Source organism: Diuraphis noxia, unplaced genomic scaffold (genome assembly GCF_037042655.1).
Source record: "Diuraphis noxia isolate RWA-SAM2 unplaced genomic scaffold, SU_Dnox_SAM2 contig0003, whole genome shotgun sequence".
NCBI classification, from domain to species: domain Eukaryota; kingdom Metazoa; phylum Arthropoda; class Insecta; order Hemiptera; family Aphididae; genus Diuraphis; species Diuraphis noxia.
The window spans coordinates 52,202,809-52,224,343 of NW_028301713.1; the positions used below are offsets into that span (position 1 = coordinate 52,202,809).

A 21,535-nucleotide genomic window follows, 5' to 3' on the forward strand; every position below is an offset into this window, starting at 1 on the left:
CTATATTTTGTTTCAAAATAGAATATATGACAATATTTAAATACAATATATCCTAGACTGACAAATCATCTCCGTTCAGAATCGTTTTTCGGATACAATGATACCTATCATTGCATTCAAATTTAATCCCATCCATTACAGTAACCTACAGTACAACAGAGCGACATCCACGACTTACCCGCTTTTTTTTTTTTATCCGAAAATAGACTTTCTATAGCCCACATTGTACTTTTTAATTTTTTTTAGTTAAAATAAATGTAAGAAATTAGTGTAGAGATTTTCTTAACGATTAACAAAAATAAATATTAATAATAATAATAAATTTAATTTAAAAAAAGGCGGGTAAGTCATAGATGTCGCTCTGCTGTACAGTAGGTTACAAGTGGGTTACTATAATGGATGGAATTAAATTTGAATCCAATGATATTATATCATTGTATACGAAAAACGATTCTGAGCGAAGACGGTTTATCTGTCTAGGATATATTATAGATTATCAAAAATTTTCAAATCTTAGATTTAAAAAGAAAATTTTTTATGAATTTTTAGTTTGAAATAATTTGCGAATATTCGTAATTTTCGTGATTTTTACATATGTTGTCAAAATTCAAACTTTGAATGCATGTAAAAAAAAATTGTTACTACGCAATGCTTTTATTTTTCAATTGCTATTGTAAAAAAAAAATATGATAGGAGCCATGTATTAAATTTTAAATCTTAGATATAAAAGGAAATTTTTTTATGAATTTCTAGCTTAAAATAATTTGTGAATTTTCGTGATTTTTATAATAATATGTTGTCAAAACTCAAACTTTGAATGCTTTAAAAAAAATTGTGACTATGTATTCCTTTTATTTTGCAACTGCTATTGTAAAAATATGTTAGGAGCCTTGTATTAAATTTTCAAATCTTAGAATTAAAAAGAAAAACTTTTATGAATTTCTATCTAAGATAATTTGAACATTGTCGTAATTTTTACGTATTTAGTCAAAATTTGAACTTTAAATACTTATAAAAAAAAATCGTGCCTACGAATTTTTAATATTCTTTAACTGCTATTGTTACAATGTGTTAGAAGCCTTGTATTAAATTTTCTAACTTTTCTACCGAACAAATACATTTTTATAAATATTTATAGAAAAAAAACTAAAAAAGTTGAAAAATTAAAATGTCAGTAAACAGCTCAAAACAAATTTAAATATTTTGAAAATTTTATCGAATATATAAAATGCCTATATAAACATTCAGTGAAATTTTCAAATATCTGCGGTCTTTTGTTTTAGAGTTACATACAAAATAAGGAAATCGCTAAAAGTGAAAATCCATTGTTGTAAAAATTTAAATTTCAAATGTTCATAAAAATTTAATTTGAATTTCTGGTGGAATTTTTATTTGTGATAAAGATTGAAAAACTTGTAAGGAATCTTGTATTAAATTTTGAAATCTTAGATTTAAAAAGAAATTTTTTTATGAATTTCTAGCTTAAAATAATTTGTGAATTTTCGTGATTTTTACGTATTTTGTCAAAATTCAAACTTTGAATGCTTATAAAAAAAAATTGTGTCTATGAATTCATTTTTATTTTTCAACTGCTATTGTAACAACATGTTAAGAGCCTGGTATTAAATTTTCAAGACTTTCTGCCTAACAAATAAATTTTTATCGATATTAATTTAAAAAAAACTAATAATGATCGAAAATTTCAAATGCCTATGAATAGTTTAACTTAAGTCGAAATTTTTTGAAAATTGTATGGTGGATAGAATATACTTATATAAATATTCGGTGAAAATTTCATGTATCTATTGTAATTCGTTTTTAAGTTACATCAAAAACCAAAATCGATTTTGTCGAAAAATGAGTGTGCGTGAAATTTCCCTTAATTTTTAGTTTGTTTTTCTCGATTATTTAGAAAAGTATTAAGAATGTTTTACTTTTGACTCCCCAAAGTACCAACTAGATTCACTTTCTGATCGAACGAGGTACTGAAGTCAAAAATCGAAGCATTTTTACTGCCCCAAAACGTGATGACAGACACAAAAAAAAAACACACATCATGGTAAAATCAATACATTCATCGCTCCGCTTACAATCTAAAATGTATATATTATCAATTTATATTTAAACAAAAGGAAGTGAGATCACTGGATGGTTTCTTCTCTCAACTTATTCATGTTTTTCTAAATTATATTGTAGTTTGTAGCGAATATTCTTTCTATGACTTTAGTCTTTGTGTATAGATTGTATATTCTCTAATAAAAATTAAAAATATATAAATTTAAAAAACAAGTGTTCAAAATTATTTGTAAAAAACCCTTAAAATAATAATTTTTTTTAAACATATGTTAATTAAGTTATTAAAAAGTTTGATATTAAGACAGTACATAGAAAAATGAAGATCAATTCAGCCGTAGAATATATTTCCCTCATAAATCAAAAAAAAAATCAAATTTAATTGATTTTACAGGGCAGGACAATTATTTCTTAAGATTTTAAAGTAGCACTGAAGCTACTAACCCAGGCACCGTCGTATGTTTCAAATCTATCTCTCCACAGTACACGACTACTTAAAAATAAGTACAACTACTAAATAAGCCAAAATAATGTATAACACTTCCATCAGAATCTAAGAACGCATACAAATACTTTAATATCCCACATGTTCACCGTCACCCACCCAAAAAATGCACCATGAAGACTAAAGCATAACATATGGTGTAGAGGCCTATTAAATTAGTAAAAGATGTATAACAAATGGGTTTTTCCTCTACATGTTACTCGTGTTATTTTAATCTTAATGTTAGCATAAAATTTGTTTATTGTAATAATTTTATACAGATTGTAAATTGTCTTAATAAAAAAAAAGATTTTAAAGTGTATTTTTAAGTATAAAATTACATTAACATGACGTTAAATGTGAATGCATTAATTCTACAACTCAGATTTTGATAATCATAATTATTAGGTACCTACATAGTGAAGATATTAACATTTGAGTTAAGAATTACTTAACATATATAACTTTAATTTTTAATTTAATAATGTATAGACTAATTTTTACGTTGAGTAACTGTAGGATATAAGTTCTAGTTTCTGTGGTTATCTTAACATTTAGGTTAGTATATTATGTAATATAATTATTAATTACTATATAAAATTTGAAACCAATTATTTTTATTAATTATCGAAAAATAGATATAATCAAGTATTCAAATAAGTTGTTCATAATATTATAAAAGTTGTTTTAAAATATGCATTTAAATTTGTATGCGACTTAATAAAATATTATTTCAGTGGTTTTTTTATTAAAACATATTATAAAGACATTATGATTTCTTGTCACGCGCCTTACTTCATTTTTCTTTTAATAATAACTGAGTTCCTTTATAATTTGACCTTTTTTATCGCTATAAACCTTATCTTTTGTTTAAGTCACCATAACGCAAATCCATTACTTTTATACTTTTTCCTTAATTATTTAATTATTTAATGTATTGCACTTTCATTTATATAATTAATTATTGTATATTTAAAAATCATACTTTTTACAATATCGTATAATTAAAATTAAAAGTCAGTTGTGGGTTCTTTTATTCTCAAATGTAAGTGTTGAACTTATAACTGTATTGATATCTTAAGTTTTTGCTTTTTTTTAAATCTTAAAACTATTCAATGATTATTTTAATGGTATTCAACATCATCCATTGGCTAATCCTAATATTTTTTTTAAATGACATTTCATCATTGTTTTTAATTTCTCAAACAACAAATATTATTTGTGTAGGTGAAGTTTTTCTGTTCTTGTTTATTTTAATAACGATTTTTGTCTTATTATGCTGTTAATTATTTACAATGTATTAGTTTTATTTTAAAACAATAGGCGAAGGAAATTAATTTTAACTTTCTTTTTAGAATTTTACATACAACAATAATGTCAATATTCTGTTTAAAATACGCATGTATTATAAAAACAATAAAATGTCTCATCTCATAGCTAAAACAGATCCACCCCTATGCTCTACATGCAACATCAACTACTCTATCAAACACATCATTGTCCACTGCCCAAACTTTAATACAGCCAGAAGAGACTTCAACATCCCTGACAACCTGTATGATGCTATTGGTCCTTTTTCTAACTGGCGAAACACAATTTTATACCTTAAAGAAATTGAATTGTATAACAGCATATAATAAGTTTGTTTATTTGTAATACTTGTTTTTAATTGTATATAATCGAATTGTCCAATAACTTATAATACCGTAAAATGTAGAACCTAAAATGTAAAATGTAAAAATGTAATAATAGTAAAGCTAATAACCTTGCAGTTGATGCTTAAACAATAAAAAAAAAAAAAAAAAAAAAAATGTCTGTCATTATCTGAATGGAAAAAAATAATTATATGTACACATTATTGTCGTAATTGTACCACTCAGTTATAGTATGTGATAACAAATTTTTTTTTAAATTAATAAAACAATGAAATTTTAGCTTTGCAAAAACTATCCTCCTACATCTACTGCTCAGATAAGGTTTACTCAATACGAAAATAATTGCTATTTCCTAAACATATATACAGATTACAATTGAACAGAAAATCTATGTATCTATATACTTATTGATTTTATTAGAAAAGAATTAAGTGGCTTGAATCAGTAGTATTTGGAAAATACATTTTTATATTCTTGTTGACAAATACTTCTGCATTTTAGAAAAATGACAACTTAAATAATACATTTTTACGCGACCACGTATACATTGTATACACGTTTCATAAACGATTGTTGTTTCATAAGAAGCATAATATGCAATACTATCTCTATATATAGATAGCCCACTGCTGGCTAGGAATGTCTTATAAAATAAAATAAATAATAATAATAAAAAAAAAAGCATAATATTAATTATTTTCACCAATGTTCACGTGCAGTAGGTATACGTTGACGTAACTGTAGACAGTGTCTTTTCATGAATGCATTCAGAACACACTATTGAATATTATCGTACCTAATGTCGCTAAAAATCAAATAAATTAATTTTCGTTTAAATTTAAATGTATTTTATAAACGAAATTGAGTTGTTTACCAAATCAAAAATGAAATTATCAATTTTAGTCTTGTCGTATCAATATTGCATTTTTTACAGAATATTCAATAATATTCATCGTAAATATTCAAAAGACATCTTTGGGCGGTTTTGTTTATCTGCCGTGTTACAAACGTAGCATTCCGTGGACAATGTTATTGTTGGAATTATAACCATCTGCAAAAATATCGAAAATGTATATAAAATTTAATCCTTTTTAAATATTTACAAAGCATTTAACTCTCGCGTTTTGGGAACGTGCTTATATTTTAACAGTTTACTTAGCCAGCCGGCCCATTCAAGACGCACTGTTGCTGCAGTCCGTCGAGTGATGTGACGGAAGAAGAAGAAAGAAAAAAAGAATCAAAACAAAACAAATACGTTAAACACGTTTTTCCGTTTATTGACGTGCCTTTCTACGAATATTATTCTAATGGTTGAAATCGTGTACCCGTTTCCCTTTGATATACGTTCCGGTCCATATTTAATTGTCGATGCCGCGTGGCAGTGTGGTGTGTGCGAGTGAAGGGAAAGAAGTGAAAAAAAAAAAAGGTTCACCGATGGACACGCTTACGCAAACGACATGGGCCACGTTCGGTTTTAGAGGTCTCGGGGACAGGTACTATATAATAATAATAATAATAATAATAATAATGGTCTCTCTGCATGCGTAGGTCAGGTACACACCCATCGTCGTCACATCTACCTGCAGCAGAGGAGAGACCAAGAGCAGCAAAGTGGCTCCACAGTCGCGTCTGGTCCCTTGCAAGTGTCACACACGGGTCGTCAATAGAGCACGTTATATTATTATTATTATCGTTTCCGCGAATATTAATTCTCACCAGTTCACTGACTATGAAGTGTACCTCGGCCATGTGTTGTCTGTACGCGATCGTTGCCGCAGCGCTGCTCATCGCCGCCGTGCCGCTCTGTTGCCGCGCGGAGGAAGGCGTGAGCGACACTCTGATGAAAATGTTCCGCATAGAGACGATGGGAAATCGCACCGCCGACGTCCAGATACCCAGCTACATGTACGAGTTGTACGAAGACACGGGAAATAGGCGATACGACGTCATAAGGAGCATCACGCCGACGACGGGTAACAATTTATAATCAATACATTATTAATAGTTAACTGTATTATATATTAAATATAATAATTAATATTTAACGCTAACGAAATGTATATAATATATGTATGTATAATATCCGATATGCAATATGTGCATGTATATAGTAAAATTATATTATGGTTTAACAACACTTTTAGTAAATTCAAATCGGAAGTTCTAAAATTGACATGATGTATTAAATATAATTATTATATAAAAAAAGAAGGAATACGTGATACAATACCTATTATGCGTTATTTTAGTTTCCTGTTTGAGAATTAATAATTGAAAATTTTAATATATTATAATATTATAACTATCAAATTAAATTTACAATATAATGTATACATATAGTTAGGTTAGGTTAGGTACAATAAATATAAAAATGTATAATATGCAATGTGACAATGAATAATTGATAAAACTTAAAATAATTTGATTTGTAGTTTATGGAAAAGCTTAACTTGTATTATGCATTTGTCATTTAACGATGTAAAATAAGTTATGGAAAAGATTTAGTTTAATGCTTAAATTCTATAGCTCATTATAAAGTACGTCAATCGATTAAACAAAAGAATACCAACTATGCGTTATTCATGTTATAGTCTACGAATTTTTAAATTACGATGTATAATTTCATTGTAAACTTTGATTATATTATACAATTATACGATAAAAAAGGAAAATGAAAATTGATTGAGAACTAATAACTAAATATTTAACCAGATATGTTTTAAATTTAAATTTATAATATCATACCATTTTTTTGTTTGTTTTTAAGTTGTATAAAATTGATATCTTTATTAATTTATGTAATATATTCTTATTCTTGTACTTTCAATATAGGTATATTTTAAGTAATAATTTCAGCTGTGTGCTATTTCCTACATATAAACTATAACAATTGTATTTACTATAAAAACAATATAACAATTAAAATGATATTATAACAAGCAGTGGCTGATCTTTAATATTTTCAAAAATAGTCGAATAGTGTTGTATAGTTTCCATTGTTCTATACTATGAATTATTAGGTTCTTGTATCATAGATATTTTATTCATTCACGCGTATAGTGAGGAGACAGGGGAATGAGCAACTCTCTTAGAAATTGTATGGAAATTTAAAAATGCTTTCACTTCAAAAAGTTTACTGCAAAGTTTAAATTGTTATATAATATACCCACAGCATCAGTATGGCATACTTATGATGGATCCTAATTAAGCCTCCCTTATACGGCTGTATAACAAATTATTATAGGTAGTTCCACTCCATAAACCAAATCATGGCTGCACCACTGCACTTAATCAATTCTATTAAATATCATATTGAAAAGATTACAGAAAATAGAATACAACGTTATTTTATTTTATCCCTGTTTCTTCTTCAAACACTTCAGATCAGTCATAATATTGAACATTTTGTTTTGGCATAACTATTTATATTTTAAGCATCTGTTAATTCTCTTGATGAATAAAATAAAGGAATAATATAGTTGGAGTTCCCCAATGGAGGTATTTAGAAGCGTAAGTGAAAAAATTGCTAATATCTAATCAAAAAATATATTACTTAGGTAAGTGTATAAAATATAAACATGAAAATAATAATAAGCATAAAATCAAGAATACATTTAAAAATAACTATTACTGCAATAAGAAGTTAATTGATTACTATTTTTATGTGTCTGCCGTCTTGCTGGTATATTTTATTTTCAATATTAATATTATATATATAACAGATCAGCATATATATATAATATAAAAATTTGGTAGAAAATAAACATTTTTGATTAAAATTAAGAAATAAATTTGTTTTCAAAAATAACATATTTTTGTTGATTATTAATGATATGATTCATGCTTTATAATGAGTGTATGTACAATTTTTAATCATAATCTTTTTATTTATTCACTAATAAGTAATCTATAATACGTATGTATCAAAGTAGGCGCTTGAAAATAAAAGCTAGATAATTATTATGTGATAAAACAAAATTTATAAGTACCTGTTTTGTGTTTTTTTTTTGTCTGTCCGAAGTGGACAAATTTTAGAAATTTTAATTATAATTTTAAAATACTCCAACTATCATTAAAATCATGTAGATAGTAGAAAATATTTTATTTATTTTAACAACACCTAAATTATAATATGTGGTTAGTCCAACTCTAAATATATTCAATATTGTAGTAAATTATCCATAATACTTGTTTTAACTCTTTCACTGCTCATGACGCACCAGTGTTATTGAGAAAAATTATCAACAGGCCCTTTAGTTAGTTTTGGTAATATTTTTAGTATTAATCTTAATATTTAAGTCATTAATAATATACAATTTAAAGAGATTTATTGATGTCAGTATTACTATTAAGTATTATAGGGTTTATGTGTTAATTTAAAAATGTGCTAAATTGTGACCTATTGGCTATTACAACTGATACCATAATACCATATTTTAAAATATACAAACATTTAAACTTTGTGTTTATATCAATAGCATAGTAAACAATTCTTTACATTTACCTTTCTTGTGTAGGCGCCAACAAAAAAAACCCCAGTGGCGTCAAACCAGACGACCTAAAAATATGTCTCTAAAATACTGTAACAAAAGTATTGTGTTGCGTATTAGTGTAATATTTTAAAGTAGTATTTTGTTTATCTTTTGTTATTTATTTTCATGGAATATATTGTATTATATTTATTTACTTTATTTAGATGTGATTTATAACACTTAAATGAAGTATATTATACCTATACCTTCCAAATTCAGACATCATTCAAAATAAATAAATAAAAATACAACACAAAGTGCTTTATCTAAATTATCTTTACCTAACCTGATAATTGTTCATACGCATCATATAAAATAATTTTATAATCATTGTTTAATCTGGTTTAGATGTATTCAAAATATTTCTAAAATTAATATAAAATCGTATAAGTATTGTATATTGAATTTTCAAGTTGGAAGGAGACTCATTTCTATAAATTACTTTTCGACTTCATCAGATCTAATTGTCAAGTCAAGTCGGTATGTGAAAATAAAAGTTCATTTAAGCCCTGATAGGTTGGTCGCAGAAATCCAATTATTGTCAAAGTTCGGTCTAAAGAGTTGACTTGAATAACAACTGAAAACTTTCCACCGGATTGATTGTTTTTAGAACTTCAAATAACTTAATTACAAAACCGGAGTGTCTATATCCATTACAAGAGTATTAAAATTTAAACTTCATCTTATGCCATAATTTCGAATGATTGATTATACAATTTATAGTTGTTATAATAATTGTGAATGAATAGTATAAATAATATATTTTGATTAAAATTTATTTATTATAGATTTTATAAAATAAAATTATGTTGTGTACAATTTAGTTATATAATTTATATAATATAGTTTTTACTTATAGTTAATAAATCGTTGATTATTACTGTCGATCAGTATACCTATGTGTATTAGTGTATTTGATTTCTTTCAGCATAATATAATGTAGAATGTACATATTATTATTATTATTATTATTATTGTGTTTGAATTTCTATAGTAATTTGGTATTTCGTTTATGCCAGAACGTGGTACGGGTGTGTCGACGACACTTCATACAAGCATTAGAAAAAGACATAAATTCTGGTATTCGGGGTGTATATACATACAAAACGTACAGGGAAAAAAGGGTCGTTTTCGGAGTTTCAAATTTGGCGCCTTGCCTACTCTACTTCCGTTTAATTTGCGTAGCGACGCCGTCTGGATAACGTTTAGGAACATCGTCGTTATGGAAACACACGAAAAAATAAAAATAATAATAATACAACTACACTCCATAAGTGTACGCCGTCTTGTTGCCTGCAGACTGTGGGCTTTCCGTGTGTATGAAAAACCGATTGTAATTGTTTTTACGATTTTAGTCTTACAGAATATTTGGCCCGTTTGGGAGACAATTTTCGTTTAATTTCGTGTGCAGTATACTATAAATATGTGGAAGGATCGAACAAAGTGAAAAAAATATATATTGTGTGTGTGTATGGGTGGGTGATGGTTGTGTGTGTGTATAAAAGAAGACAAAATGTAACCCAGCGGTGGGCCGTAGGAAATGGTCGTGGCGCCAGGGACAAAGGACTTTTGTCCGAGGTAAAATACACATAAATGCAGGTGCTCGTTGTCGTCGTCGTCGTCGCGTCCTTATAGGGTCAATGCGAGTGTCTAATCTAATGGCTTGTCAATTGGTTCTTCGCCGCCACCGCCGCCGCCGTCGTCGTCGTCGTCGTCGCCGTCGAGACCGCCGCCGCTGCCCATCCCATACTTAGGCAGACGTGTCTCTCTGGGGCGACACACGTTTTAATCCTTTGTATCTCCTCTTGCCACCCACACCCCTTCCACAACTCTCCCGACCCCCAAACGACACACATACTTACATACGATTATTATTAAGGTACATGGAAATACATGTGGAATTCGGGATTACATTAGATATATATATTTTTTTAAACTGGATTTCTGTGGAGATTTTGCCTTGTCAGTCTGGCCCCGATAAATCGGATTTAAGAGGTCGTTATCTGCGACTTTCACGATACAAGAAAAAGATAAACGGATTAACGACGTTTTAAAGTATGTGGGTATGCAGTAAATAGGTGCATGCGTTTATTATAAATATCTCTACAAAGGTTATGAAGGAGGTAATGACAACATTGACAGATTCGCGTATTTGCAATAACGATAAACACTCCAGTTTATTAGACTTGTGAGACGTGATTACGGATTGTCAACAAATACTACGATTGATCAAAATTAATTTAAAAAACATATGTTATAATAGGCTCATACTGAGAAAATACTTATGTAAAATAAGTAGGTGGGTACACAATAATGGTGTTATATTTTAACTTAATAACTACGGTTTGATAAATTCTATTGTTGTACCTACAATATGTATTATTCCACGTGATTTCCATCACAATATGTCGATTATATTATACACATCATTTTTTCATTTTTTATTTAATCAACAATTTTGAAAATAATAACAAACTACATTTAAGAACCCACCATAACATGATATTATCTAATAGATATTTTTAATATTTTTATAATAAATTTTAAAAGTAAGTTGACAAATCTGTAAATAATAAACAATAGTACAGATCTGTGGTCTTAAAGCCACTTTGTCTTTATTTCGATGCCTCTGAACACATTTTAAACATTGCATGTATTTTTTACAAAATTTTGATCATTCAGTAGGAACAAACATTATTACAATTAATATATCCCGACAGATTTAGAAAAATATATGGTTTAAGAACCCTAGACCATAGTACCTATAAAAGAGAGATATCGAAATACAAAATTGAAACTTCATGATATCTCATAGCTTATATTTTTGTATAGCATCTAAAGACGTCTTATATTACTGCACATAGTAATTTTGGTACCTATATTATATTTCTATACAAAGAATACAAATAAACTTCTGTACTATTGTTAATGGAAACAAATAAATAGTATTACTATTTTACGAACTCTAAATGAAATTAAAATATAAAAGAATTTCGAAAGAACCCAATACCTTCCTAAATGGTTAAATATCATGAATAATCATACTACATTGCCATTGATTAACTAGTAATTACACTATAACAATTTAGTTTTTACAATGCTAATGTGGCAATTTATAAACAATTCAATAGATGGTGTTAAATGTATTATGTTACAATCACACTAATGGAGACCATGTCGCTTTATTAAAATTTTAACTAAAGATAATGACATTTATTTTAAAACATCTCTTTTTTAACTTCCTGCTAAGTATTATCTCTATAGGTAGTTTTGTTTCACAATAATGATATGCAGGTATTTTTTTTTTTTCAGAATCGCTGGGTGCGTACAGTCAGTTTGTATATGACCTGAGAACACTTGAACCTTCTGAAATAGTTCAAAAAGCAGTCCTTCAGCTTGAACCTAACACAAATCATCAATTTAGCAAGGCTATAAACGTATCATTTTTTGCTTTGCCTAAACAAACCGTATCGAAAACGTATTTAGGGTCAGGAACAATACATGGCACTTTAGATTTAGCCAACACTTTGGGTCCACAACCATTAAATGGCTTTGACGAACTAGTCGTCCAGATGGAAGGGACGGCAAAATTGTCTATTGGACTAGTGTTATATTCGATAACCGCTGGTGGTAGATATGCAAAAGGCAATGAATTGGCAAACTTGCTGTTTGAAACAACAGTTAAAAGACGTAAGAGGTCAGTGGCTGATAATGAAATCGATGTTAAGCGAAATCATTTCACTAATGAGCCAAAACGAAAGAAGAAAAAGCAAAAAGTTTCACGAGTCAATAAGTTACAGGTAATGAAATATTCACACTTAGATAAGAATATAGATAATAAATCGTTTTTCGGACTTTCGTTTATGATTGTCATAATAAATGCGATATTATACCATCTTGTATATATTTGTATACTCATAATATGGGACTAGCAATATTTTTTTAAATGCTCTTTAAATATACCAAATTATTAAATGATTATAATATTTTTATTTAGCTAAAACTCTATAGTAATTATCAACTTTTCGAATTGTGTCATATTAATAATATATCTATATTATATACGTGTCACTACATTAGGTTTCATTATGAATATTTTAAACCAATCTTAGTGCAAAACTTTTTCCGAAAGAAAAAACACATAATAATTGTAAAGTCAATAGCTCTTGCATAGAATTAAATATATAGGTTAATAATATAAAACGAATAAGTAAAAATTAAATTCTACAATATTTAATCAGTTTTAGTATAATTAATTAAAGAAAGGCTTTAATACGCACAAACGAAACACATTGCAGTTTTTCAAGCATAGAATAAAACCTATTAAAAATCGATTAAAAAAGCTAATGAAAAAAATAATTTTAAGTATAAAACGATGATCATTTAAAAAAAAAAAAAATAGATAATGACGTGAGTGCTATTTTAACGAAACTAAAAAAATATCATGTTGGAATCAAAACGATTTGAAATGATTGGAATAAAAATATTTTCTTTATAACATGTAAAGCAACTTATATCCTAATGTAATGAAATATATAAATATTTGTAGATTCAGCTACTTCGTAGTTAATTAAATGTCAAGCTTTGTCATTTAGACAGAACACAGTCGCCGTCCCATAGTATTTATTCGAGAGATACTATTTTATTATTTAAACATTTAATATGTAATATACGATAGAATTAATGTAGTATGACAATTTTTTTACATTTTAAATTAATAATCATTCAACCAACGATTAAAACAACTACAAATTGAAAAGAACGCTTTTTAATTTAAATACCTATTTTTATTTTCATATGGTTTCGCTAGAAATAACTAAATTACATTAAATAAAAAAAGTGGTGGTAAGTATACGAGTAGGTAACCACTTTTACAGTAGGTGAAAAGTGTACTTCCATCATTGAGTAAGTCACTGTAATGTATATGTTTAAGTTAAATTCAGTGATAGGTCATTACATGTGTACAACGGTTCTCAAACTAGAACACAAATTTGGTAAGTTTTATATTTGTAACGATTAATAGTAGACACAACACAATAATATTCGGGTGTAACCACATAATAGATTCGTTTCAGATGTAATATCATTTGTGGAATTATGGTCCTATTATGCGCCTCGACAGTCCACATAACTGCATTCGTATACTTAACTTATATTTAAAAAAAATTGGATTTAATATTTTAATACGTTAACCACCATATGACCACCGGCGGTCACCTGTAAATCTCAAATTGCGTACGTTTGTGACCACCAGCGCCCATAGTTTATTATTACTACCACGCCATATGACCACCGACGACCGTAAATTAATATTTTCGTTTTATAATATGAACTTTTCTATGGCGTTACAATAATTTTCTAAAAACGCTAGCCTTGGTGAAGCGCGAATCATTAAAATACTTTTTCAAGTACTATAATCTATACAATTTTGAAATGACACTGAATAATAAGCGTGGCATATTGATAATACAATATAACACTACGTGACCGCCGGCGGTCATATCGCTTTTCCGATGAAACAATGGCTTATGTTAAAATACAATAATTGTTCGTCAGAAAACTAAAAGTTTTTATTATTTAGGAATATGACACATAAGAAATAGTTTAAAAAGAATGAACGATTATTTTTGTATTTTATACTAAATTTAGTTTCGTTTAAAATATAGGTATTCATCAATTTTTGTCAAAATTAATAAAAAACGTAAACGTGTTAATTAAATCAACCAGCAAATTTAAATAAACTAATGTTAATAAAATCAATACCTATAGTATTCGAGGATATAGCTTTTGTTTAGTTTATTATTAGATAATAAACATAATCAATAATATTATGTGCCGCTCCCAAAACTTAAATATGTATGAGAAGTAGACTAGGCCGCGCCTGAAATATCTATAACGTAGACAAACAACAGTGCACTCGTTCAGTTAGGATATTCAGTGTTTTGCAGTTTTAAATATTTTTCATAGTGCGTCGCCGTAAATAATATCAATAATACTTTGGTATAATATATGGTATCGAATGTATTGTTAGGTATATTTAATATAATAAATGATCAACGAAAAATAAAACATTATCCTAACATATCCCTGGTAATATATAATATACGCGTGAAATGATCTATTTAACATAAAACACCAATTTTTTCGAAAGGTTAGGTTATTTTTGAAAATATTCCATTCGAACATAATTTTAAGCCGTTTCAAATGATATTTAGGGGAAAAAAATGTACGATTTAGAACAGGGATGGCAAACCTTTTGAACACTGCGTGCCCAAAATTACCTTTTATTTTTTTAGAGCGTAGGTACCATGAAAACAATTTTAAAAATATTAAATATTAAAAGTATTTATATTTTGTTATATTATAATTTGATTGTATAATTAATGTATTAGTATAAAAAGGTTAGTTTAAGTAGATAATAATATTACTTTGTTAATTATTTATTTTGATGTGATTTATGTTGTTGAACACTTGATGCCAATTCGTTGATATTTGGTTTATAATTAGTAAATTTTAATAAAGTACCTACATGCGGTACTGCCTTCATCAGTTAGTCGGTTTCTTAAATCAGATTTTATAAAATTCATTTCTGAAAATAGTGACTCACATGAATAAGTTGAAGAAAAAATAGACAAAACAGCATATTATGCTACTATTTTTAAAATGGAATAATCTTTTGGAATTTCATTCTACACTTTAAAAATCTTGTCCCCTATGTTTACGATCAATTTACCTATCTCCCTATCACGCTGAAATTCTTCTAATTCATTTCTCAGTATAACGAATTTTTCTTACTTAGTCGAGTACCATATGGAAATGTTCACTATTATATTAATATATATAGTAAACATTTTCGTGTGCTCACAAAATCTTTTCGCGTGCCATCCCTGGTTTAGAATTATGTAAAACAAATAATTCAAAATTGATTTTGGAAATATTGAGTGTCCGCGTAGCGGATCTAAATGTACGACCCGGTATAGTACAAACATACATTTATTAATTTTCCATTCATATGACGCTCATAGGTATCGTTTTTTAATAAAATTATTAATGTTTCATGACGTGTGCTGTCTTGCAGGCCGTGGACACGGGTGACACGATCACGTTTACCGGCTCGGACCAGTGCCGGATGGAGAAATTGGTGCTCAACTTTGCGGACATCGGCTGGGAAGACTGGGTGATCTACCCGAAGGGGTTTGAGACCAATTACTGCGCGGGTGGTTGCCTGTTCCCGCTGGGCAAGGGGTCCAAGCCCACCAACCACGCGACCGTGCAGAGCCTGGCCAGGTCGTTCGGTCGGCTGTGGGACGTTCCGGAGCCTTCGTGCGTGCCTGACACACTCGCCCCGCTCACACTCCTCTACATGGACCGGTCCAACCACGTGCTGCTCAAGAGCTACCCCGACATGAGGGTGGTCACGTGTTCGTGCAAGTGACGAGGTCCTGTACCGCGACCATGGTTGTGACGTCACGTCGGATGACGTTACGCACCGTGGAAACAGTGGTACACATAACATGACGTACCTATATTATAATACCTACCTATGTAATTTATTGTTCAGTCGGATTGGCGTGTCCTGATGATCTTCGTGGACACATCCAAATGTATTCCCAAAATGCAATCGTATCAGACAATCCGGATACACCGTGTACCTTTTATTTTAGAAACATTAGAAACCGCGGTGGTGATCATTGATTGTTGGCGTTAATGTCAGTGACTGAAATTACTTTAAGAGTCGATTTTTGTAAATTGGAAAGACTATATTTATTATGATATTATGTAAATAGTTTTAAGTGTGCACAGTACAACATTAACAATTAAAAATTTTAAAAAAAGTTATAATTATACTGTAAATGTCAAGATTTCCCTGTGAATAAATCCCTTGTTATAAAATATACTTAAAGTCGTATAAATTCATATTCATATTTTCTTCGTACTCACGAAAAATCGACCTGGATCATTATATTAGCGTAGACGACGTTAAATGGATCACTCCGTACATTACGTATACATACTTTATTGTATTTTTAAAATATAATTACACGTTTGTATTGTTACTTAAGTATTTCGTTTACCCGTGTCATGCATAGTACATCGAATTAACAATAAAACTATTACGGTCAGTGACAAAAGGAAAAATTCAGTGTTACCAAACCATATGGTGTTTTTATAGCTTTAGTTAGTGCATATTATAGGTATATCATTATTCTTGCGCAATATTTATAAACCGTTATGTTATTTATTGAAAAATTGTAATGTTAAATTATTATACTATTATAATAATATTGTTATTGTCCGTGATAACAGATAAAAGCTTAATGAAATTAATTATGATAATAACGATGGCATAATATTAACATTCCGTGACGTCACATACATAATTAATAAATTAATCATAAATCATATAACTATATAATATACTTACAGTTGATCCAAATCGCTCATCTTGATATCAGTTACAGAATTAGACGCGTGACATCGGAAAAATCAATAAATTTGTTTATGATTTTTAATATTTTACATACTGAGTGTTTAATGTTCACATCGATGAAATATGTTTATCATTATAATATTATTATTTTGTTTATAAATTATTTATTTTGGATTAAATATTATGAATGTGACGAAGCAATATGTTTGATAACGATATGCGAGGATTATAATATTATCAAACCAATATTTTGTTTGATCTATTTTTATTGTAATACAATGTTATATTATTTTATACATTATTACCTTAAGTTTAAGATAATTGATTGAATTTTTTAAGATGCTCATTTTCAATTGAATATGCTTAGATATTTATTTTATCAGCAAAAATTAAATTATAAATATGTAAATAAAACCTATATGTTTACACCTACACCTATTTACATGCATGTAGAGTATATCCATAATAATACTTAAATAACAATTATTGATGTGTTTTATGTACTTACATAGTTACATTATATTACTATGTTTCTACATTTTTACGTATGCGGTTCCTGAGATTTATTGTGCCTACTAACTAAGGGGTATCCTATGGTGATACAAACTTTTGTTTTTCAAATGATAACCCCCTTATCAATTGTAAATTATTGGATATTTTTTATGAAATTTTTTATGTACATAATTTAAAATTTGAAGGAGTAGTTTTTAGTCATCAAAATGTACAGGCCAAAGCTAATAGGCTTTATAAAAATGGTTTCAAAAAAATATAAAATATATGTAACATTGGATATAGTATTTACTATAGGTAGTTCAATCATTTTCATAAATTATAAATATAACGGCAAACACTGTTAGCTTAAATACCAGGAAAAATCTTATAAAAGGTTTTGTATGGAGTATAGCCCTCTATGGGGCAGAAACATGGACGATACTAAAAGTGGAAAGAATAAAGATTAAAGCATTTGAAACATGGTGTTGGAGAAGAGCACTGAAAATTTCTTGGACAGAGAAGGTTAAAAATGAGGAAGTATACCTAAGAATGAACGAACAAAAAGCAATATGGAAGACAATCAAAGAAAGGAGAAAAAAATGGATCGGACATATTATGAGAAATAATGAATGGATAACGACAATAATAGAAGGAAAAGCTGGAAGAGGTAGACCAAGAACACCATCTATGAAACAGATCATAGACGATATAGGGAAAACCAACTATAAGGAACTAAAAGTAGCTGTAATGAATAGGGATAAGTGGAGAGCCATCAAAGTCATTTAACCAATCTAAGGATTGTAAAAAAAAAAAAAAATATAAATTACTATACTATTTTCAAATGTCTATAGCCGCAATAGCTTTGAAATTCATCATTAATTATCATGGATAAAATTATCCTTAGTACCTACACAAATTTAAATATATCAAAAACTATTCGTTTGGATTTTGATTTAGATACGTCAAGTTTTTCAGAAATACTATCAGCCAAATAACTAACCACTAAAACAAAAAATGGTTTTGTTTTTTAAAATCAAAGTTGGAATCTCCACAAGACACATTAAGTGATATTAAAAATATCAAAAATTTAAAAATAATATTATTCTTAAGTATATTTAAACCATCCAAAAATCATAATCATAATAAATTCGTTATTAATTGAAAAATTGGGATATTCTCATCTGTTTGGTGAATCACCATATTATATATCATATTTTGATAGAAACCTAAGTTCAAGCTTAAATGTATTAGTTATTTACATTTTTGGCTCTATCAGAAATTGGGAAGGATATAAGGTTATACCAAAAACACGAATGTGTTTCAATTTATACCCGAATAAATCTATATTTTCTGTTCAGAATTCACATAATATTTTAACAACTATTATAACGCGTTATAAATAAATTATTCAATATTTTTTTTTTTTGGTGGTCGTCAATAGATATTCCGTGTTGATACATTTATTATTATATCACATGTAGATATCAAATATATGATATAATATTATGTGGTGGCGCAATCACGATGTGTTTATAAGTATGCCAATAACACGTACCTCAATGTAATGTCGTTCGGTAAAATAATTACGAATAACTTATTTAAACCCATAATTATTTTATCTGTGGTTTCTAGGTGCGATTGATATAGGTGAGTAGACTCATAATATTTACCTCAAATGAATCTCTTTGTATTATTATGGTGCTTAATAAATTAATAGTTGTGTATTGATTTACTTTCATACATCATGATTGTTAAATAACCAACAAACTTTCAAGAAAAAAAAAATAGAAAAGAAGGTAACTGCTCTGCTGTAAAGATGTATATAGGTATCGAGTGTACCTCGTCATTGAGTAAGTTGTTGTAATCCATGACATGTTAAGTTTGAATTCAATGATAAATCATCGCATACGATAAACGATTCCAAATGAAGTCAGACAACTTTCGGTCTATATTTGTTGGTATATTAATTTATGATATATTTTAATATTTATATTGCTATATTAATGTCGTTTATTTTATTATATAGTACATAATTCATTATATAATAGGCTGAGTTATTTTATTTTTTTAAATTTAATTTGAAAATACCATCATGTGTATAATATAATACTTTAAATATTTATAATATATTTAAAAGTTTCAAGTCCTCATTAATAATATTTTATAATACAACAAAATAACTAAATGAGTAGGTTTGAAAATATTGTATTTAATATCTGATTTTAACCTGACCATTTTTCCCATATATTTTTCAAGGTTCCTCATAAGTCATTAAAATAACAGTTTAGAAATAAATTAAAGATACATTTCAACATATATTTAAAATTTAAATTCAAAATTTTGAACAAAATCACGAATATTTTCAAATTGTTAAAAAAATTATAAAACGTTCAATCTTTATGATTAAAATTCAAAATGTATAACAAGGTTTCTTATATTATATTAAGTAATTCATGCCTACTATAACCAAAAAATCTAAAAAAAATATGGGTGAATCTACACGAGACTTAGTACGCAAAAAAATAATATATATTTAAGTTTCTACATTGTAGAAAAATTTGTATATTATGTAAGTTCCTACATTAATCGTTGACCATGTGTTGGAATGTGATCATCAGGTGTATATTTATTATTTTTATAATAAATAATATTTATCATCGAAATTGCATGTTTAAATTATTTTTCATAATATTATAACTTTTAATTAGACTAATGAGTATGTTTAAAAATAATAATAACACAATGCATTTTATATAAATCAATAATTGTAAAAATGTAATACTACTACACCTAATAGTAGGTACTGCTCGCTATTATGTTCTAATAATCACAGATAAACGATCGGTGTAACACGCAGATACGTTTAACTGACGTTTATTTGTTTGTCTGGGGAGAAATTTAAAATGGATGATCTTGATAGAGTTTTCACAGGTATTGTAAATTATAATATAATAGAAAACTGGAAAATTATAGAGCGATGAATTAATGGATACATTAACTTTAACTGAGTCTGAAGATAACACATTTCGCTTATCACAAATGAAAATTATTCAAATGATATAAACGATATGATTAAAAATGTAAAAAATGTTATATAATGCATGCATAGATGCGTTTGTCTGTCTATTTGTCTATCTGTCTGTTCCTCTGGGAAATGCTTCGAAACCAATGGACTGATTTTGAAAATGTTTCCACAGTTTTTATATTAGGTATATCATCTGGTAAATGAAATAGTTATTATAGGATTTGATATAATTTTACACCAGTGTTTTATATTTGATCTATACGTCCCAAATAAATGTTTTAACGATCTACGTAGCTGCTGAAGCAAAAGTTTAATGCTTAATGATGGGTAAATCCACAGGCATTTAATTCGTCACGCGCAACACCTTGCAGATTCAGCCAGTAGCGGATCTGAAGATCATTTGAGGAGGGGGCGAATAGGTATCATAGATTGATAGGTAATAACAAAGACGTAACTGAATAAATATTTCCCATTATCAAATTAAAATACCTTTTTTTGTATCATTTATTTATAAGTTTAATGTTATAGCTATGCCTTATGAATTTCATGTTCATTTTATCATACGGCGCTATAATTTAAGTAAAAAAATTCCCTAGGGAGGGGTAATCGCCACGTCACCTCCCCCTCAAATCCGCCACTGGATTCAGCTGGTTATAAACATAATTAAATATTATAAACTGTTAGGCATCATGTGCGATTCGTTTAATATGTGCATATACTCGTATAATTATTATTTATATACCTACCTATGATCTATACCATATATATATATATATATATATATATATATATAATATTAAGAAAATGTTCGGTTTTTCTTTATTACATCTTTCAGTCACTCAG

At 28.1% G+C, this 21,535-nt stretch overlaps 1 protein-coding gene across 1 annotated transcript; it reads left to right on the forward strand.

The window, feature by feature from the left end:
• The first annotated feature begins 5,753 nt into the window (after positions 1-5,753).
• LOC107173277 (bone morphogenetic protein 4-like) lies at positions 5,754-16,641 on the forward strand. The gene is made up of 3 exons (XM_015523750.2): positions 5,754-6,185; positions 12,057-12,544; positions 15,823-16,641. The coding sequence occupies exons 1-3, from the start codon at positions 5,942-5,944 to the stop codon at positions 16,177-16,179; spliced, it is 1,089 nt and encodes a 362-aa protein (XP_015379236.1). The 5' UTR covers positions 5,754-5,941; the 3' UTR covers positions 16,180-16,641.
• The last annotated feature ends 4,894 nt before the right edge of the window (positions 16,642-21,535 follow it).